Consider the following 20,902-nt stretch of genomic DNA (forward strand, 5'->3'; position numbering starts at 1 on the left):
GACAGTGAGAGCCTGCCGCAGGCAGCCTGGGCTGGTGCTTCCACCGAGTTCTCTCCCCGAGGTTGTGTGTGTGTGACACACACACTCACATACTCATCGAATTCTCCGGACCCCGACAAGCCGCCCGACGTTGGGCCTCTGCCCCGCACGCCCCCGCCCCTTCTGCCCCTCGCTCACACCCCGGCCCGACACGCACATACAAGACAAACCCGGCGTCCTGCTCTCAAAAGAAAAAGAAAAAAGGGAATGAGGAGACCAGCGGGGGAGACTCCCCGCCTATGCAAGCCCCAGAGAGGGGCCGCCATCGCCGAAGCTGTGCCAAAGCATAACTCCAAAACCCGCAGCGGCCCAGGGGGCCTTGGGGGCAGCCTGCCGGACCGCCGCTGCACGGGGCTAGGCACCAGAAGATGAGTGGAATTGATGAATTGGGCCGTTGTCCGTGCCTCCCCTCTATACGTCAGAGTGGGACCTACGCCGCGCCGGGAAAGGGGCGCGCCCGGTCCTCGACGGAGCCGCGCGCCCCAAACGACCCAGGCGGCGAGTAGTCGTCCTCGAACCTTCGACATGTAGTTGCCCATAGTTAGCGTCCGCCCGCCCCCCCCTCTGTCGCTTCGCAAACGAAAAACAAAATAAAACCAAGCAAAAGAGAAAGCGAGGCCAAAAAACGATTGCGTAAACGGCGTCACAGAGCCCGCCGGTTTTGATCGACAATCGTGAGATTGACCGCCGTCGACCAGAGAATTGACGGCAGCATGCAGACGATGTGCCCGGAGCACTTGGAGCACTTGGAGTGCAGTCTGCTGTTTTTTCTCGAGGTGAGGACTGCTGCCGACGACACGATCGCCACATGAGATCTCTGCTGCTCTGCGCTGCTGGGGCGGCGGCCTATCACCTCGGGGCCTGGCCTGGACACGCCGCTCGCGCGCCCGCCGCTCGCTTGGCGGCGGAGCCTCAGGCGCCGGCCGACTTTGGCCTCGCGCCCGGACAAAAGTTCGGGCCCACGGCGCCCGCGCACCCTGCAGACAAGCCGTGGACCAACCTCGAGACGCAGGAGGGAGTGCAGCTCGTCAAGGCCGCCAGCAACGACCTGCGCCAGCCGCTGCTCGCCGACATGGGTGCACACAGCCCAGCTGCAGCCGCCGCCCAGCCGAGCGCCCCGACCGCCCCGCGCCCTCTGGCAGGCAACGACGAGATCTCGGTGTCAAAGGACTCGATCCACATCCTCAAGCACCACGGCTCGTACATGCAGCAGAACCGCGACCTCAAGAAGAAGGCCGACCGCGACAAGTCGTACCAGTTCATGCTGCGGCTCAAGGTGCCGTGCGGAGAGGTGCCCGGCGAGCTCTACCGGGAGCTCGACGAGCTGTCCAACAAGTACGGGCAGGGCGACCTGCGCGCCACGACGCGGCAGGCCTTCCAGCTCCACGGCGTCCTCAAGGGCAACCTCAAGACCGTCATCGCCACCATCGCCAACGTGGGCTCCAACACGTACGGCGGATGCGGAGACATCAACCGGAACGTCATGGTGCCGGCGGTCTGCTTCCCGAACAACCCGGCGTACGTGGCGGCGCAGACGTACGCGAAGGCGATCGCCGACCTCTTCCGGCCGATGACCGAGGCCTTCAACGAGATCTGGCTCGATGGCGAAAAGGCGCCTCGCAGCCGAGATGGTGAGGGAGGCAGCCGCAGGCGCGCCGAGGCTGTCACCTGTCCTCCCTCCCCCCTCTCGCCTTCTCGCCGCGCAGGCTGCGAGCGTCGAGTACTGGCAGAAGGACATCGCGCACTTTGACCTCGACAAGGTGCGCAACTACGACAACGGCAACGGCATCATCACCGGCCACCCGGTCGAGCCGATCTACGGCCGCACCTACCTGCCGAAAAAGTTCAAGATGGCCGTGACGGTGCCTGGCGACAACTCGGTCGACCTGTACATCAACGACGTGGGCGCGGTGGTCATCATGGAGCCGGACGGCAAGACGGTCAAGGGCTTCAACATCGTCGTCGGCGGAGGCATGGGACGCACGCATCGCAAGGAGGAGACCTTCGCTCGCGCGGCCGACCACCTCGGCTTCGTCAAGGAGGCGGACTTCTTCGAGTGCCTCAAGGCGAGGGAGGGAGGGAGGGGGGAGGGGGGACTCACTGACCGACCCGCCTTCTCGAGCGCCTCCAGGCGATCATCGCGGTGCAGCGCGACCACGGCAACCGCGAGGTGCCCTCGGGATACCCTCAAAGCGCCTCGTCCGCCCGCGTCTTCGCAGCCTCCTTCCCCTCTGCTCACAGGTGCGCTCGTCGGCGCGGCTGAAGTACCTCGTCCACACGCTCGGCGTGGACGGCTTCCGCGCCCTCGTCGAGAAGTACCTCGGCCAGAAGATGGAGCCGTGGGTGCCCCTCCCCGAGTGGAAGTACCTCGACTGGATGGGCTGGCACGAGCAGGGCGACGGCAAGCTCATGCTCGGGATCAACGTCGAGCAGGGCCGCGTGGCGGACTCGCCCGGCCTGCGCGTCAAGTCGTGCCTGCGCGCGCTCGTCGACAACTACGGCGTCGACCTCCTCCTCACGCCCTCGCAGTCGATCGTCCTGCGCAACATCCAGCCCGCCCAAAAGTACGACGTCGAGGCGGTGCTGCGCGAGCACGGGATCAAGCTCATCGACGAGGTGGACGCGATCACGCGCAAGTCGATCGCCTGCCCCGCCTTCCCGCTCTGCGGCCTCGCCATGACCGAGGCCGAGCGCGTGCAGCCGCAGATCAACGCGCGCCTCCTCGCCGTCCTCCGCATGATGGGCATGGGCAGCGACGACTTTGTCACGCGCACCACCGGCTGCCCGAACGGCTGCGCGCGGCCCTACATGGCCGAGATCGCCTTCGTCGGCTCGGGGCCCAACGCGTACCAGCTCTGGCTCGGCGGCTCCCCCAACCAGGCCGAGCGCACCGCCGTCGCGACCTCGATCTTCAAGATGAAGTTCGAGGACCTCGAGGCGACCGTCGAGCCAATCTTCGCGATGTGGCGCTCGCAGCGAAACAGCCCGACCGAGGCGCTCGGAGACTTTTGCCACCGCGTCGGCGTGCCCGTGGTCGAGGAGTTCATGGCCGCGTACGAGCCCGGCGCGTGGAAGGGCATGGCGCCCGCCTTCCCGCCGCCGCCCGCCGTCGAGACGCCGACAGCGACGGTCGGCGTCGCGAGCGACCTGCTGGTAAAGATCGAGGAGGAGGCGAGCGCGCGCGGCCTCGACGCGCCTTCGCTGCTCGACATGATTGTGCGCGAGGCACTCGAGGGCTAGGGCGACCAGACCGTCGCCGCCTCGAGAGGGGGGGCCCACTCCAGAGTGGCCCACCCGCCTCGGCGCGTGCTCGTATGAGCTGCGCGCTTTGGCGGCAGCCTGGTCCCAGTTAGCGACAACTGGCGGGTGCTAGGCACCCGCACAGTGCGCTCTCAGATTTGCCAGCTGACCTCTCGGCGACCACCCACCTCCGATGCTAGTGCCGAACTACACAAGCCTCCGTGTTTAGGACTGAGGACTCTCACACATGATTCGACGTGTCTCGCTCGTTTATTGGGGGGGCAGGGGGGGGGGGGGGTACTGTACATATCGCCGGGGATAGATTTAAGATTTACAGTGGGGCAACTCCACAACGCCGCGGAGCTCCACCTCGCGGTCCACCAAAAAGCGCCCCCGGGGGCGGCGAAGGCCGCCACGAGCACGTCCAATAAGAGATCCACACGCACCACATCGCGCGCCGCGCGCGCGCACTTCGCAGCGAGATCATCGCTCCGCGTACTGTGTCGCGAGGGGCGAGACGCCGGGGGCCCCGTGGCAGCGGCAGCGCGGCCGGCCAAGGTAACGTAGCTGCAGGGAAATTTTCCGCGGCAAACTCGTATCGTATCACTTTACACTCTTCACACATTCACCGTCTTTTTTTACAGAGTTTTGTGCCGGCCCGCGTCCGTCATCGTCCGCGCCAGAATTTTCTTTTATTCGCTTCTCTACTTTTACGCCACACCGGCGCCCGTGTGCCTCGCCGCCGCGTCCGGCGCCGGCAACCCGGCATCGATGTTGTCCGCCCGAGCGTGACTCGCAACTCCACGAACGACCCTCCACGAGACCAGACCTCTCCACACGGCCAAAAGCAAAACGGCTCTCCCCACCAAAGTCGAGTCCTCGGTCTTTGCACATACATACTGGGGGGAGGCGGGGGCCCCCGGAGGCACCGTGCGCCACGCCGCAGTGCGGAAACGGGGGCCGCCGGTTCGACGCTACCGGTCCACGAACATCTACTCTGCTGAGGTCGGTCGGTGGCACCTCGATGGTCGAGTGGCCTCCGGTTCGAAATCGGCGAGTTGACCCTTATATTTTTTTCACACCTGAGCGGGCTCAATTTTGCTCTGATGCCTCCTACGTATTCGAACTCAAGTTCTCGGGCAGGCGCCCGGTGCGTTGGTCGTTTTTCGTCACGGGAGGGCCCGCCTCGCGCAAAACGGGCCCGGCAAACCCTCCTGCCCGGGCCCGGTTGTGAGTGAGCGGGCCGGTCGATGTGCCGCAGACGGGCCCGGGCAGGACGGTTTGCCGGGCCGGTTTTCTCCTCGCCGGGCCCGCCTCGCTCCTCGACCTGCTGGTTTGGGCGCATCGGCCCGGGAGTGGCAAGCCGGGCCCGGCAAAGCGCGCGGGCCGGGCCCGGCAGGGGCCCGAGCCGGGCCCGGCAGGGGCCCGAGCCGGACCCGGCCTGGCCCGGCGCCCCACTTTGCAAATCGACCCGTTTCCCATCCAATATCTCCCACTCGGCCGCGGAGGCCCCAACTGAGAGCGGGGCCCGGGGGAGGGGGTCCCTGCTGGTCGTTCCCACCCTTCGCACGACCCCATCGCTTTTTGCCACTGGTTGTGACCCCTCCCCCGGCTCCGCTAGTCTCCGCTAGCACCGACTTCCCGATCTAACCCGGTCTAACAGAGGGCAGATTTGGAGAGATCTCGAGGAGTACATACAGATAGACCCTCTAACCATAAGAAAACTCCGACCTGATCGGTCGTACTGACCGCCGACAGATCACTCCAGACAGCAGACAGGCCGACGTCTGCACGCGGCCGGCCGGGCGAGAGGCTTGACACGATCCGACCCTGCGACCCTGACGCTGCTGCTCTAGCTATCAGACATGCACTACTGACTGCTGCCACAATATGCGACCGGTGCTGACCCACGTGGCGGCCTTCCCGGTCAGTGGTGAGGCGCAGTTCAGAGCTGTCGATGGCGCGATGCCGCACTGGTCCCACACTGGTGACACGAGACCACCACGTTTGCCGGTCCAAGAGAGAGGCACCGGCGCTGTCGTAAGAAGGTGCATGGTCCCTCTTGACTGCCCATGCGCGCGAGGCTGTGTAGGCATAGCCTCGAGAGTGCCAGCAGCCAATCCGAGGCAGCTTGTGACGCGCATTGCGTCAGAAGAGTGCACGCGCTGGAAGGACACCTTCCTACTGGCCGTACAATCACCTGCATAGCTCGCGACCTTAGCATCCAGCATTCAGTGACGACCTGATTGTGCAGCAGGGCACGGTCAGCAGCGCCGACAGGCTGTCGCAAGGCGTGATAGCATGGTCGCAATACGCGAAATTCTCATGAAAACAAGTAGAAAATCGCGCTCAAAAGAAAAATTACCAAAAAAATGTCAGCGGCGGGCCATGGGACCCCATTTTCCCCCCGCATGGGTACCCCCTAGGGGCCCCGCTTCCCCCCAGAGCGTCTCCCAGTGAGATGATGGAGAGGGAGGGAGGGGGGACGACACCGCTCGATCTACCCTCCCGGGGTCAGCGGCGTGCACCTCGATCCTGCACCGTGTTTGTTATGACCCCCTCCAATGAGCACACCAGCGAGGGAGGGCGAAACGAGGGGTCCCGTACCATGTGGGACCCTACCAATCCACCAATGCTCAAGTGCTCAAAGCTAGGGTTGCATATTGCAATAGCTGCACACCGCGCCGCCGCGACGGCGCGGTGGCATGGGGAATGCGAACGCCGACGCGCTGGACGGGTCCACAGCGGTCCGCGAGAGCTGCTACGCCGATCGCAGCGCGGTGGTCACCTGCACCCTGTATAGCATTTGCACTGCGGCGCTGCTGCTGCTGAACAAAGTGATCATAAGCTATGCGCCGCTGCCGTCGATGGTATCAACGCTTCAGTTCTTGGCGACCGTGCTGGCGGCGCTCTTTGCGATGGTCCAGGGCGTAGCTCCGGTGGACCGCTTCCTGTGGGAGCGCGCCAGGCATTACCTCCTGTACGTGGCGATGTTTGTGACGACCATCTACTGTAACTTCAAAGTGCTCGAAGTGTCCAACGTGGAGACTCTGATCGTCGCACGATCCTGCGTGCCGTGCCTAGTCGCGCTGCTCGAGTACGCCTTTCTGGGCCGCCAGCTCCCATCCTGCCGCTCGTGGCTCGCGATGCTCGTCATGTGCAGTGGCGCGGTGGGCTACGTTATGAGCGACGCGGGCCTTGAGATGGCAGGGTTGACAGCATACACCTGGATCACAGTCTACTTTCTCGTGGTAGCAGTGGAATCCGCCTACGGCAAGCATATCGTTGGCCCACACCTCGGCTTTGGAAGCATGTGGGGTCCGACGCTGTACACCAACACTATCTCCATCCCCCCGATGGTCGCTATCGGGCTCCTCTCTGGTGAGCAAGAGGCTCTCTTGCGTCACGCCGACTGCTCCAAGTCCAGCCCGGTGGAGGATGCCGACTCGAACCAAGCCGTCGTTCTTCTCGTCCTCATCTCGTGCGCTCTCGGCGTGGCTGTCGCGTTCCTCGGCTTCGAGGCTAGGAGGCTCGTGTCGGCGACGTGCTTCACAGTGTTGGGCGTGGCGGGGAAAATGGCGACGGTGACCGCCAACGGGCTGATCTGGGACAAGCACGCCTCGCCCGAGGGTATTGCGTTTCTGGCGGCCTGCCTGGCCGGTGCGGCCATATACCAGCAATCTCCGCTGCGAAGCGGGGCGATCCAAAGGAGAGATGACCGCGAGATGACGATGCAACCGATTCGTCAGCCGGTGAGCGTGCGCGACGAAGGAGCTAGCGACAGTCTTAGCCACCAGCGTGTGTGAGACCCAAGGTGAGAGTCGTTAGTGGAATGGGTTGACACATTGTGGCGCGATCGGGGCCGCAGCGTGGGGCTACTGGCCCGCTGGGCGGTGCACTTGTGTGTGTGTAAAAGTTTCTTGACGCACGACAAAAAAAGTTCAAAACCCATTTCAAAACGTTCTTCTCCCCGCTCTCTCGGGGGCGCTTCTCCGGTTCATGTCGATGTCGAAACCGCGCGCGTTATCTCTCGAGTTCGTCTTTAGATCTCTTTAGCACGACACACACGCGTCGCGGTTGTGTCTCAGAGAGTATCCTCCCGCTCTAGTGCGTGTAGTGAGGAGAGGGCTACGGTGCGATAGATTGCGATCTATGAAAGCTGGTGGCTGAAGTTGGAGTGGTGAGGTCTAAGCTGTTCTCGCGAGCCGCGCCCCCGCCGCCGCGGCGTGGAGTGGCGAGCAGTTCAAGTGTGTAGCTGTATCTGGAGCGGGTAAGGAGGGCGTGGCGCTAGCGGGCGGCAGCGGCCGCTCGCTCTGCCATGGCCCTGTACCACGTGCAGGGCTTGCGATGTTTCCCCCACCAGCCATCCCCGTGGCGGCAAGTCAGGTCGTAGTGGTTGACCGAGGCGAGGTAGTGCTCTCCCCGAGGGTCGCGAGAGAGCTTGGCTCCCGCAGGGGCGGGGCAGCCGGAGAGCGGCACGACGGCGTCATTCTTCTCGCTAAAGTTCACCCAAGAGGCGAGCGCACGCAGCTCGACCGAGTTGATGCTCCACAGGCCAAAGGGCGAGTCGCCGCACATCGAGCCGTTGACGCGGCCGAGCCAGGGGCGGAGCCTGGCGAAGGCGGGAGAGGAGCGAGCGAGCGCCCTGTAAGCCGAGCTCACGCTGCCGTTCGGGCCGTCGCAGAAGCCCACGCGCTTCGCCAGCGCGCGCAGGACCGGCTCGACTGGGCCGCGGTCGGTCGGCGGCGAGTCTCCGCAGAGCTCCGGGAGCGCCTCGGCCGCCTCGGTTCCCTCCCACGGCGCGCCGACCGAGTACCACGCCGTCGCCTCGCCGAGCGCGCAGAGCCCGCTCTGCAGGGCGCCGGCGAGGGCGAGGCTTCCCATCGAGTGCGCAAAGATCGTGGTGCAGCGCCGGCGCGGCGACTCGGAGGCCGGCCGCGTCACGAGATCGCACACGCGCCGCTGGAGCCGCTCGTCCGTCCAGCCGCGGTGCAGCGTGTCCTCGAACATGAAGATGAACTCGGCGCACGGCCCGCTCAGCTTGTCGTCGACCGAGCCCCAGTAGCCCGGGTCAGACGTCAGCGGCGGCCGCGCGTACCCGTTGCCGGCGCCGTGCAGGAACACGCAGGTGCAGCCGCCGCCATCCTCCGACCGCCACAGGGACAGGGCACTCGCGGCGAGGCGCGGTAGCGCCAGCGCCAGCAGCGCCACGGCAGCGAGCAGCAGCAGCAGCAGCAGCGCGCCGGCGGCGCACAGGCGGCGAGACGCCGGCGGAGCTGCGCCGACAAGCACGTAGGGCGTTGACGGCATGCCTCGGCACAGGCGCGAGACGGACACGAGACGGACGAGGCTTCGCAAGCGGGAAGTCGACCGGGAAGTCGACCGGCAAGTCGACCCGGAGAGGGAGCTTCTCTGTCAGCGGATTCACGCTGGCCGGGAGCGGAAGGCCTGGTCTTTGACCCATCCCTTTCCAGTCGAGTGGTCGAGCGGTCCGTCCACCTGACGGCCACGCTCCTTGCACCCCACGACCGCCGGCAACGCCTTGTCCAGCGTGTTTCCAAACCCGTAGAGGTGGCCCACCGACGCCACAGTGCCACCATTGTCCCACGAGCCCCTCCCCACCGTCGTCGACTTGATGAGCGAGTTCCAGGACTTGACCTCGTAATGCACGTCCCGCATCGCGGCGAAGTCACCGCCGAGCTCGCAGATGTCAGTCACGGACGTGTCGTTGAGGTGCCACGTCACCTCGGGCTTTTCCTTGTCCCCGAGGATGATGCTGCCAACCGAGCGCGCCCGGATGGCATTCTGGGCGGCCCTTAGCACCCCGTTGTGCTTGGAGGTGCGGTCGCCCTTGTTGGAGTTGGCGAGGGAGTCGCCCTTGCGCTCTCTCCCACCGACCGACCGTGACGTGCTCGCCCGCAGCGGCCCGCTCGTTCGTCGAGAGTGGGCGCGATCACCGACAAGTATAGAGCCCGTGCCTGCGCTGCAAGGCGCGCGATACACGTCGCGCGCTGTATGTTCCGACTGCGGCGTGTTTTTGTCGATCTCCTCGCACGCACGCCGCCAGGCATGCAATCAATCCACGCTTCGCGGGCCCTGACAGCCGCGAGCGTGCCCTGTTTCGGGACTGGAGAGGTGCTCGTCGCCAATTGGCGGGAAGCGCTGCGCCGACGGCAGTATGGACGGGCAGCAGCGGCCGAAAAAGAAAAGAAAGAAAACGGACAACCCAAGGGAGGGATGGGAGGACGGCACGCCGCCACCACACAGGGATTTTAAGGAGAGGGGTGTGGTGCGCTATCCGTCGCCCACCCTTGGGCGTCCGCCTCTTCCTATCTCTCTTCGCAGTCTCTCGCCGATTCTCGCTGCAACCTTCATGCCACCTCGCGGTCGTCCCACTCTCGTCGTTCTCTCCCTTGTCGCTTCTTCTTCTGTCGCGTCGCTCGGCCGATAAATAAATAAATAAAACGGGCACGCCAAACGAGGGGTGGGAGAAGGACAGGGTCCCCACCTGCACGAGCAGGATCTTGTAAGGACGATCAGGGACACAGGGGAACGGGAGCGGGGAGCGCATCGCGACACGGAGGGGGGCTGGCCGATAAATAAATAAATAAAACGGGCACGCCAAACGAGGGGTGGGAGAAGCACAGGGTCCCCACCTGCACGAGCAGGATCTTGTAAGGATGATCAGGGACACAGGGGAACGGGAGCGGGGAGCGCATCGCGACACGGAGGGGGGCTGGGCAGGGTTCACGGCCCACACGACAGGGTCCCAGGGATTCCTCTCTCGTATAGGACAGGTTGCACCCGGCGGCACGGGGGCAGGCGCGGGCCTCCTACTGGTTGCGCTCTCCTAGTTCTCCACTGCTCCTGACAAGGGACAGCGACAGGCTCGCAGCACGGTGGACTCCCTATTCCACTGGCGATCTCTCTCGACTAGCGACCTTCCTCCGGCTTCTCACCAGCAGTCTCTCACTACCACGGGCACACTGACAGAGGCGGCCAAAAGGCTCACGTGGGTGGCAGGGCGGTGATAGGAGTCTCCCACTCTGTGGGCTTCGCTAGAGGTGCGGCCCCTGCGCGTGTCCTCGCCCTCTTGCGGTCTTGAAGGGGAAGGGGAAGGGGCTGTGTGTCTGTGTATGTGTGTGTGTGTGTGTGTGTGTGTGTGTGTGTGTGTGTGTGTGTGTGTGTGTGTGTGTGTGTGTGTGTGTGTGTGTGTGTGTGTGTGTGTGTGTGTGTGTGTGTGTGTGTGTGTGTGTGTGTGTGTGTGTGTGTGTGTGTGTGTGTGTGTGTGTGTGTGTGTGTGTGTGTGTGTGTGTGTGTGTGTGTGTGTGTGTGTGTGTGTGTGTGTGTGTGTGTGTGTGTGTGTGTGTGTGTGTGTGTGTGTGTGCCTGCGGGCGCTGTGCGAGCCGCCCTGAACGACCACAATGTTGAGCGCGCTCGAGCACCGAAGCGCCGGCGAGCACCACCGCCCCGCGCCTTGGCGTGGGTCGGTAGTACACGATGCGGCGCCCAGCATGCTCTATCATGCGTCGCACCCGCAGTGGCCGAGCCGACCGCCGCTCGAACTGGCGCCGAGTGGCTCCCAGATCGAGCGCGGCAGTCTCAGTCGCACCGTCGCGGGGCGAACGCGAACCGAGCCGTCGCCGTTCGCCGCAGCCGCCAGCCGCCAGCCGTCAGCCGTACAGCCGTACAGCCGTCAGCCGTCAGCTCGCAGTCGCCGTCGCTGCCGCCGCCGCAGCAGCAGTGAGCGAGCTCCTGCGTCGTGTTGCCGACGCAGTGTGGACGCGCGCCGCCCAGCGGCGAGCGAGGGAGCGTGCTCGTAGTTGGGTCGGCCCGCGCGCGGGCGGACGGCGCCTGTAAACAGACAGCCTGCACCGCCCACTCGTTCAAAATCAGGAGAGGTACGTCTGGCCGAGCAAAACTGCCATTGGGAGCAGCACTTGGAGCACTTGGAGTGCAGTTATCAGCCTCACATCCAGGGCCGGGGAGCTGAGAAGCGCACCCAGCGGGCCGGATGATCGGGATCGGGCTACGGGCTAGAGAGCCCTGACCCCTAGCTAGTGAGAATGCGTTCGCAGGGAAGGGGCCGTAAAAAGTAAACACAAGTCTCCGAGGGTTGGACCCGCGTACCGGGCTTCCCCTTAACTGCAGGACGCCCCCTCTACTCGGAGCTAGTGGACATTACACTGTACACCACGCCCAAACACAGACACTTGCTTAAGGTGGCAGTCCGGGTTTTGCGACACGGGTGTCGTCTCGCAAGATGGCATCACGCTCGCACCTGCCGACCGCCGCCACGGCGGCGAGACGCCTTATCCGCCACCGCGGCGCCGGACACAGGCCAGCGCTAGGCAGCTGCCGGCCACACTGGGCCGGATTTGCCGGTAACCGTCGCCGCACACTCCTACGTCCACGCCGCTGTGACGTCTGGCGACGAGGCGCCGGCCGCCAAGCTTCATCGCCAACGTGGTCGCTCGCTGGTCCTCTCGGCTCGGCCACGCGTCGGCCCAGCTCACACGAGCTCCAGACAGCCACCAGTCGCCACGCGCAAAGCGTACGGGTCGCCGGCTCCCTGTTGTGCTCTCACGCTGGCCGGCGTAAAACTGTACTGGCAGTTGTCATGCCGTACCCGTCGCGTTTCGAAAGGGAGCCCTCAATCGACGCGTCTACACGCACCGTGCCACCGCTCTCCACAACTGCTACCGTGGACATCAAGCTCCTCGACTCGATCTGCGCTACGACGGCGCTCTAGCTGCTGGCTCTCGCGGGTGTCCGGCGACCCGCTCAGGCTTGCGAAACGGCCGGCCGCGGCGACGTGTTTCGAGCTCGCTGGCCTTCTCCGCGCGGCTGGGCCCGCCCCTAGTCGGGGCCGACCCGCCCAGTCACTGGGCAGCGCGTGCGCCGGCGTTCTGGACGACGGTGTGCCGATGCATCCGGGAGGCTCCGCGGGGCTGCTCTAGCAGCCTCGGGAGGGTCGAAAATCGAAGCCGGAGCAGCGGACCACGGAAGCTCCACGGACGGTGAGGCGGGCTGTGGTTGGCCCCCCCTGACCGGGCGAGGGAGTGGCGCCCCGGGAGTGCCGCTCCGGCGACGTCTGTGGCCTCCACGGTACCGTGACCGCGGTGCTCGCTCTCGCGGCCGTCTCACGACCCGCTCGAGACGAAAACCGGAGCGGACGGTGCGACGAACCGCGAGTGGGATGGTCTTCTCCGCGCGGCTGGGCCCGCCCCTAGTCGGGGCCGACCCGCCCAGTCACTGGGCAGCGCGTGCGCCGGCGTTCTGGACGACGGTGTGCTGGTGCATCCGGGAGGCTCCGCGGGGCTGCTCTAGCAGCCTCGGGAGGGTCGAAAATCGAAGCCGAAGCGGCGGACCACGGAAGCTCCACGGACGGTGAGGCGGGCTGTGGTTGGCCCCCCCTGACCGGGTGAGGGAGTGCCGCCCCGGGAGTGCCGCTCCGGCGACGTCTGTGGCCTCCATGGTACCGTGACCGCGCCGGCCTCGCTCGGGAGGCTCTTTCGGAGCCGTCGGCCTCCGAAACCGTCGCGTTGCTGCGCCTGGACGGCTTCGATGCTCGCCAAACCCGTCGGCACCGTTCATATACACATGAATTGTGAGTGAACGCGCATTTTTCTGGTATTTAACTGAAATGTGCCGAAATGTTAGCTTCGATCTAGTCCTCACGGACACAAAACAGAGGCCTCCTAGCACGGAGAAGCGACTAAGAGTCGCCGACGTGCGAGTTAAATGCCAGAAAAATGCGCCCGGAATCACAATTGATCCCGTCGACAAGGCGCCCCAATCGCGGAGGTCTGGCGCGGGCGTGGAGGCGAGCATCGACGCCTCGACGGTTGCTCTTCAGAGGCCGTAAACAGGCGCCTGAAAAAGGAGAGAATGCGAGACTGATCACGCGCGCGGAAAAGCCCGAGGGGCGAATCTAAAGTGCCGAGGCGCTTGCTAATCACCCCAGCTAGGGCCACGGAGGCGCTCGCGGCAGGTCTCCGCGCGCGCGCTGGCCGGTGGCAGCTGATCTCGGGCGGCGGGCGGCGGGAATGGGCTCGGGCGGCACCTTTTGCCCTCAAAAGTCGTTCGAGAGTACCGAGTCGCGGCGGGAACGCGCCCATCCGCTCGATGGGTGTCAGGAGTCGATCGCCTGCGCCAGGAGCGAGCACGGGAGTCGTCGCGATGGGAGTCGTAGCGGCGTGGCGCTCGGCTTCGAGAGAGCGACGTGGGCGCGGCGGCGCGGGCGGCCGGTGGGGCCGTGAGGTCCGCACCTTCGCGACGGGCAGGCTCGATACGGCCGCTGGCCGGGGCGGCCGCTCGACCGGCCGCCGCGGTCGTTCCGGCGGCGGCGTCGGCGTCGGCGTCGCGAGCGAACTGGCTCGCATTCGACGAGCGACCCTCTTCACAGAACCCGGACTGCCACCTTAATCCTCGGTCCGTGCCGACTTTCTTTTCGTTTTCGCACTTGGCAACCACCACTCGCTCTCACAATGCTCTTCTGCGTGATGCCGGCCGCAGTCTCGCTCGTCTGCAAGACGCCCTATCGTCCACTTCCGCGCCCGCTCGCCGCGGACGGCGACGGGGAGGCATCGTTCACGTATGACTCGGTGCAGCGGCGGCTGCCGCTCATCGTCGAGTCCGTCATCGACAAGAACAGCTACAGCGAGGCGCTCCAGGCGGACCTGCGCTCGCTCGCCGGCGAGATCGCCGCGGGCGAACCGCTCAAGCCGCTGGCCGCGCCTTCAGCAGAGTGGGAGGACGCGCTGGCGCCTCTCCTCGCCGCTGGCGACACTTGGCTGTCGGCACCGTGGTTTGTTGTGGAGAACTACCTGTACAAGCGGATGCTCGAGCTGACGGACGGACCCACCGGAGGCGCCGACCCGTTCGCGGCGCAAAAGGCGGAGTCGCTCGACGGCGCCGCCGCCGCCTTTGCTGACATGCTCTCCGCCGGACTCACCGAGGGCGAGGTGTCGCTGCCGTCACTCGTGAGCACCGCGCTGTGGGGCAACCTCGCCGACCTCTCCCTCTCCGCGGGCGCGGCGCTCATCGCGCCCACCGACGCGTCTGCGGGCGGCGGCGGCGCGGGCGACGCGTCCAAGCTGGCCGACGCGGGCGGCAAGATGCTCGCCGACGACACGGGCGAGCTGTGCGCGGCGCTCGAGGCGGCTGGCGGCGAGGAGGTTGTGGTGGTGCTGGACAACTGCGGGCTCGAGCTGGTGTCCGACCTGCTGCTCGTGGACGGGCTGCTGCGCTGCGCCTCGCCCCCGAGGCGCGTGACGCTGCACGCAAAGGCGAGAGGAGGCGGGCGAGGCTTGCTGCAGCGGTGCGGTGCTGCAGCAGCCGCGGGAGGGCGTCTGCGCGTAGGCGAGGCCCGTCTTCGTGAGCGACGTGGTCGAGGCGGACCTGGCTCCGACCCTGGCCTGGCTCGAGGAGCAGGGCGGCGGTCCGCTCGCCGGCCGGCTGCGCGACGCGCTCGCCGACGGGCGGCTGCTTGTCGAGAGCCCCGAGTTTTACACGGGCCCGAGATAGCCGAGAGATGGCCGAGAGATGGCCGAGAGATGGCCGAGAGATGGCCGAGAGATGGCCGAGAGATGGCCGAGAGATGGCCGAGAGATGGCCGAGAGATTGCCTCGAGTCGTACACCGGCCCGCCTCTTCTCTTCGAGGCAGAGAGGATGGCCGCGCGCGCCTCCCCACCTCTCCGCCCCTCCCCTCGCCCGCAGGCCCGCTCCCCTTCTGGGAGATGCCGGACGAGCTCCACGCGAGGCTCGCCGAGGCGGCGCTCGTCCTCACCAAGGGCGACGCCAACTTTCGGCGGCTGCTCGGCGACCTGCACTGGCCGCACGACACCGACTTTGCCGACCTGATGCGCGAGTACTGGCCAACCTCGCTCGCCGCGCTCCGCACCTGCAAGAGCGGCGTGCTGGTCGGCGTAGTGCCGGCGGTGGAGGCGGCGGCGGCCGCGGCGGAGCCGGAAAAGTGGCTGACCGGAGGCGTGTACGGGATGGTCTCCTTTGCGCCAAAGGCGACGCCGAGCTGACGAGTTACCGGCCACTTGCACGGCGTCGCGACAACGAGAGGGCGGCGCGATCAGGCCAGAGTGAGAGACCAGAGAGAGCGCGCGTGTGTCGTCTGTCGAGTCAGACATAAGACACTCTAGAGAGGGGCGGCCCAGGACGGAGTGCCAGGAGGTCCCATTTATGCTCACTTGCGGTGATGGTGTGTACGTAGGTCGTAGCCCTGCCGTATAGAGTATGTGTTTAAGCGTGTCCGCACACACAATTTTCACGCCGCTCGGCGCAGTAATTCCCCCAGGCCAGTAAAGTACACACACGCGCGGTGACGGGCGGTGATCGGTGTGTCGCAGTACACACACTAATTCCCCCATAACGACTTCATGTGAGAAGTGCGGATACGGACACACGGACTGCTGTGCGCACCGCTGTGCGCGCGGCGGTGGGCCACCGGCGGTGCCGGGCATGCAAACGAGCACCCTCGAGTAGAGACTAGGAGCCGCGGCCGCCCCGCCGGCCCGCCTCAGCGCCGCGAGGCGTGGAGGTGGTGCTGGAAGAGGATGCACTTGCCGATCGGGTGGTCGAGTCGCCAGCCGTGCCCGGCGTCGTCCTCCGGCCGCAGGAACGAGTTTGCCTCGGCGCGGAGGGCGACGAAGTCGGTCGACGGGGAGACGGGCTCGCCCTCCCGGAAGCGCGCGCCGGTGAGCGGGTGGACGACCCCGGCGCCGCTCGCGAGGTTCCCGACCACCTTCATCACGTTGCGCAGGTTGGCGTCCGACACCTTTGGAGAGAGCCACTCCTCCATCTCGCACAGCCACTCGTCCGCCGCGCTGAGCGAGGCCAGCTGCGCCGCCGTCAGCGCCGGCGCCGCCTTGCCTCCACGCCCCTTTGCCGCCGCCGGCCTGCGCCGCGACTGCCGCCTCAGCCGGTCCGCCTCCGCCTCTGCGCGGTCGAGCGAGCGGTCGGCAGAGCGGGCGGCGGCGGGCGGCGGGCGGGTGGCGATCCGCGAGGAGGCGCGACGGTTCTCGAACGCCTCCTGCAGCCGCGCCGCCCGCTCGGCCGCCAGCTGCGCCGCCCGCTCTGCCCGAGCGGCCAGCTCCTCGGGACTAGGCGGAGGCCGCCGCGTGAGGGAGGGGCCGTCGAGCCCGAGCGCCGCAAGCGCCGCCTGGTTCTGGGCGATGTTGCGCTCGCGCTCGAGCTCGTACGCCGACTTGGACTCGCCGTCCGGCGCCGCGGCGGGCTCGACTTTCGGTGCGGGCTCGGGCGCGGGAGGAGACGCGTCCGACTGGCGGCGCCGCTTGCGGCCCGTCGCGGGCTCGGCCACCGCTTTGCGCGCCGGCTGCTCCTTCGCCGCTGAGCCGGGCGCTGGCTGCGTCTTCGCCGCTGACCCGGGCGCGTGCCACGAGAGCAGCCCGGCGGCCTCCTGCTCCGCGAGTCGCGTGGGAACCCTCTCTCCATCCTCGTAGAAGATGGTGTGCATCCGGGTCGCGGCGTCGAAAGACTCAACCTCGCCCTTGTGGTAGTGCTTCTGCTTGCCGCGTGGCTCGATCCACTTTACCCAAACGGGCTTCCCGACGTTCTCGTCGCGCTCGGTGGTGCTGGTGAAGCCGCGCTTCACCATGTCTGTGGTTTTCGCGCTTTTGGTTTTCGCGCTTTTGGGCTTCCCGCGAAGCAGGCTAATTTCTTTCTTTTTTGGGTGTGCCAGTCCGCGCTAGTCCGCGCCCTTGTCGTGCCAGTGTGCTGTGAGAGAGGCTTTCCTTTTAAGAATTCTTTTTTTGCATTCGATACAGCGTCCACCCATACCGCGTTGGTGTCCAGTCCGAGCCTGGCTGTTCTTCACCTTCCTACATACATACATTCGATACATGCTCACCTAACCTAATACATACAGAAACATCCTTCCCCCGTGCGCTTGCTACTTGCTCGCTGTGATTGTTTGAACACGCCAGCCTCCGTCCTGGTTGACGTGGCAGCTAGACTCTAGGAACTCGGTAGTTGTGACCCCCCTGAGTGAGGAGACAGGAGAGGGAGCTTTTGTGTGGTGTTGGTGTACGCAATAAGGGGACAGGGTGGTTGTTCTCTCTATCTCCCCTTCGAGCTCTTAGCATGAGCTGCGCCCTGTGTCCGACCCCTTTTGCGCAGCAACACCATATCCATAAACTTTAGGCCCTCCAAAATTCGGGTCGGAGCGTAGCGGAGAGGGCCCCGAGTTTGAAAAGGGCGACGGACGCTTGCGTCCTAGCCTCCAACAAGCGCAACAACGCCTCCCCGGCGCAGAGCGGGCCCCCGGAGCGGATGCACAACCGCTCCTCGCCACGCCGCGCCTCTTCCCAGCTTCCGCTGAGGGCCCATGCGTTATTTCTTTAATTAATCGTTGAGCAGCGACGGCATCGCTCCAGAGCGCCTCTTCGACCCACACGACGTACCTAAACTATATAAACCGCACACGACCGCGGTGAGACCAGTGCGTCTCCTCACACCGACAACACCCTCCCAGGCTCGCCGCCGCGCACCTGCCCGCACGCGGCAGCGCCACGCTCAGCTCTGCCGTCACGAGAAGCATCGGTGCCGACCAGACTGCGGGTGCGATGACCAGCGCGGCGAGGGAGAGGAAGGGACCTCCCAGAGGTACGATCTCCTCCACGCCAATGGTTGGGTAGTAGGGCTAGAGGGTCGCTCTACACTTACTTACCTTACATAGCCTCTGCAGCGAGCGAGCGCTCAACTTAGCCCCCGCACGGAGCCGGGCTCAGACTTAGACGCTGTATGGTCGGGGGCCATGAACTTAGACGACTTGATCACGGGCGTTGATCACGGTGGGAGCCTCTTGGCCCCAGGCCGTGCCACGGCCGACTTAGCCGATGTAAGAGGCTCTCGCTGATCTTAGACCGCGTAAGCACCCCAGCGTGACTAGTCACACTTAGACCCGCAAGGCCTCGAGGCTCAGAACTTAGACTACTACCCAACTAGTAGCAGATAGTAGCTGGACACCTGTAGGCGCGGACCGTGGGAGAAGAGTGCAGCCGTCGCAAGCAAGTGTGCCCCGAGTGTGGACTCGGAGGTGTGTGTGCGTGTAAAACACAACGGGCGGGGGCACGCAGCACGGTGTGAGGGTCGGTAAATACATCAGGCGGGGCACGCACAGGAGCACGCGTGCCGACGCCGAACGACGACGCGACGACGACGCGAGCGACGTGGCGCCGCCGTATTCTTTCGAGCTGGTACCTAGGTACCTGTGAGTGCCAGTGCGCGCCAGTCCCGTGCCCAGTGTCGTGCGAGGGAGTTTTGTTGGAAAATTCTTTCGAGCTAGGAAATTTTAACCGCCACCAAGAGGAGAGGGTGTGGGTGCGGGGTGGGAACCAAAAGAGATGGCCCAGCCGGAGCGCGGAGGGCTGGCGCCGTCAGAGAGGATGGATGGAGCGGCCACAGAGGTGGCGCGGCATCAGGTCCCATGAGCAGGGAAGGAGCGCAGCGAGAGCGCCGCGCATGAGGAGCAAGTTTCGCGTTTGGGTCCCTTGTAGTCACACACACACACATGCGCACCCCGCACCCCGCGCCCGCGCGCACGCCCACCGCCCCGCCTAGGTGGGAAAGAGACGAGGAGATGGAGCAGCCCGACAAGCAAGGAGAAGCCTTTAAGTAGGTGCGCCACGCTGCGTTTCTCACTTTCCGGGACAGGTCCGCCCTTGCGAGGCAGGAAAGTGACGGCTACCCCGTACGCCCTGACATCTATCTTGTATGTATCTACTTATTACCCCTTCGCCGACCGCCCATCCCCCATTCCCCTCTCCAACCTCGACGAGCACACTCCCGTATCTAGATACAGCCTGAACCCAACACACAAAAAACCGACATGTCAGGTGTATTTATTTTTTGCTTGGGCGGGCATCATGCTGAAATTCTGCAAAAACCCGGCCGGCCTCTCCCCTGCCCCTACCTACCTACCTACCTACCTACCTACCTTACTTATGGGAAACTAAAAAAAGAAATCACTCGATAGGTGAAGGTGGGGTACTAAACCAACTAGAGTGATGGTTGGTGGTACTCTCCTGCAACCACAGTCCTTCTTGTGACATGGCAGGCAGGCCACTCTCAAGCAGCCCTACAAGCATCAGATCACCCATTTGGGGAGGGTTGACATCGTGATTTCCGCGGAAAAGTTCTTTTTTTGAAAATTCCAGCTTGAAGAGAGGGAAAAACCCGACGGGAGGGCCCAGACCTACCCTACCTACCCCGGTAGGTAGGTAGGTAGTAAGGTGAAGAACAGCCAGGCTCGGACTGGACACCAACGCGGTATGGGTGGACGCTAGACAGATGATGGCATGATGCCCGAAAGCAAAAAATAAATACATCGGGCACTGTGTGTATGTCGGCTCCCAGCATCGAGCCTCACTCGCCACGCCGCCGACGCGCCGGCGAGAGCAGCAGCGGCGGCGGCGGCAGCAGCGCGTCTCACGCCCCGCGCTCGGGCGCCGACCAGCGCCACGACGGCGGCCGCGGCGGTGACACGGCTCGCGGCGGCGGCGGCGGCGGTGGCAGCAGCAGCAGCAGCACCGGAGCCAGTCCCAGCGCATGCAGAGGTCTCCGCCAGGTCGGCAGCTACACGCTCCTCGAGGTGATTGGGCAGGGCACCTTTGGCGAGGTGCTGCTCGGGGTGGAGCGCTGCACGCGCGAGCCGGTCGCCGTCAAGGCTCTTGAGCGGTGCAAGATCTGCGATGAGGACTCGCGCGAGCGGCTGGCGAACGAGATCTCCATCTTGCACCGCGTGCACCACGCGAACCTGCTCCAGCTGCTCGAGGTGGTCGAGGAGGTCGACGCCATCTACCTCGTCACGGAGCACGTCGGCGGCGGCGAGCTCTTCGCGCACATCGTCAAGAAGGGGCGGCTCGGCGAGGCGGAGGCGGCGCGGCTCTTCGGGCAGATGGTTGCTGCGGTGGAGTCGTGCCACCGCAACCTCGTCATCCACCGCGACCTCAAGCCGGAGAACGTCCTCCTCGACGCCCGCGGCGACATCAAGGTGATCGACTTTGGGCTCGGCACCATCCTCTCCTCCCCCGAGGAGGTGCTCGACGTCGCTTGCGGCTCTCCGCACTACGCCGCGCCAGAGATGCTCCTCGGCGGCGGCTACCTCGGCCAGCGAGTCGACCTCTGGTCGCTCGGCGTCTGCCTCTACGCGATGCTCTGCGGCTGCCTCCCCTTCGACGAGCCAGACATGGACGCGCTCTACGACCGCATCATCGGAGTCGACTTCGACTTTGCGCCCGCGCCAGGCCTCTCCGCGGCAGCAAAGGACCTGCTCTGCGGCCTGCTGCACATGCCTCCCGACGAGAGGATCACCGTGCGAGGCGTCCTCTCGCACAAGTGGCTGCGCGCCTCCTCTCCGTCGGTGCCCCCAACCCTCGGCTTGTGCGGCGCGCCGCTCGACCCGAACTGCCGCTCCCTCCTCCGCCGCATCGAGGCGGAGCACGGCCTCCCCCGCCACGAGGTCCTCACCGCCCTCCGGCGAGGGGAGAGGTCTGCCGCCACCGCAGTCTACTGGCTCCTCCGCCAGCAAGAGGTCTCCCGCGGCTCCATGGTCCCGCACCAGGCACTCCTCCCCCGCCCGCCGCC

The 20,902-nt window shown here is 65.4% G+C and overlaps 6 protein-coding genes across 6 annotated transcripts; 4 read left to right on the forward strand and 2 right to left on the reverse strand.

Annotated features, from left to right (window-relative positions):
- Positions 1-847: 847 nt before the first annotated feature.
- On the forward strand, positions 848-3,589 carry SIR1 (ferredoxin-sulfite reductase; the record flags this gene model as incomplete). Its single annotated transcript, XM_005762470.1, has 4 exons — positions 848-1,702; positions 1,746-2,072; positions 2,171-2,209; positions 2,281-3,589. The coding sequence occupies 4 exons, from the start codon at positions 848-850 to the stop codon at positions 3,277-3,279; spliced, it is 2,220 nt and encodes a 739-aa protein (XP_005762527.1). The 3' UTR covers positions 3,280-3,589.
- Positions 3,590-5,984: 2,395 nt separating this feature from the next.
- EMIHUDRAFT_248545 (hypothetical protein) lies at positions 5,985-7,085 on the forward strand (the record flags this gene model as incomplete). The annotated part of the gene is made up of 1 exon (XM_005762471.1): positions 5,985-7,085. One exon carries the CDS (start codon positions 5,985-5,987, stop codon positions 7,083-7,085), a length of 1,101 nt encoding a protein of 366 aa, XP_005762528.1.
- Positions 7,086-7,566: 481 nt separating this feature from the next.
- On the reverse strand, positions 7,567-8,958 carry EMIHUDRAFT_120647 (hypothetical protein; the record flags this gene model as incomplete). Its single annotated transcript, XM_005762472.1, has 2 exons — positions 7,567-8,591; positions 8,790-8,958. The coding sequence occupies 2 exons, from the start codon at positions 8,956-8,958 to the stop codon at positions 7,567-7,569; spliced, it is 1,194 nt and encodes a 397-aa protein (XP_005762529.1).
- Positions 8,959-13,769: 4,811 nt separating this feature from the next.
- EMIHUDRAFT_459877 (hypothetical protein) lies at positions 13,770-15,318 on the forward strand (the record flags this gene model as incomplete). Its single annotated transcript, XM_005762473.1, has 5 exons — positions 13,770-14,246; positions 14,400-14,552; positions 14,644-14,797; positions 15,002-15,204; positions 15,304-15,318. The coding sequence occupies 5 exons, from the start codon at positions 13,770-13,772 to the stop codon at positions 15,316-15,318; spliced, it is 1,002 nt and encodes a 333-aa protein (XP_005762530.1).
- Positions 15,319-15,815: 497 nt separating this feature from the next.
- On the reverse strand, positions 15,816-16,913 carry EMIHUDRAFT_248550 (hypothetical protein; the record flags this gene model as incomplete). Its single annotated transcript, XM_005762474.1, has 2 exons — positions 15,816-16,122; positions 16,324-16,913. 2 exons carry the CDS (start codon positions 16,911-16,913, stop codon positions 15,816-15,818), a joined length of 897 nt encoding a protein of 298 aa, XP_005762531.1.
- A 2,973-nt stretch (positions 16,914-19,886) lies between these two features.
- EMIHUDRAFT_56459 (hypothetical protein) lies at positions 19,887-20,663 on the forward strand (the record flags this gene model as incomplete). Its single annotated transcript, XM_005762475.1, has 1 exon — positions 19,887-20,663. A coding segment is annotated over one exon (777 nt), but the record flags the coding sequence as incomplete, so codon positions are not given.
- Positions 20,664-20,902: the final 239 nt, after the last annotated feature.

The sequence above is a fragment of the Emiliania huxleyi genome, assembly GCF_000372725.1.
Source record: "Emiliania huxleyi CCMP1516 unplaced genomic scaffold EMIHUscaffold_678, whole genome shotgun sequence".
NCBI lineage: Eukaryota > Haptophyta > Isochrysidales > Noelaerhabdaceae > Emiliania > Emiliania huxleyi.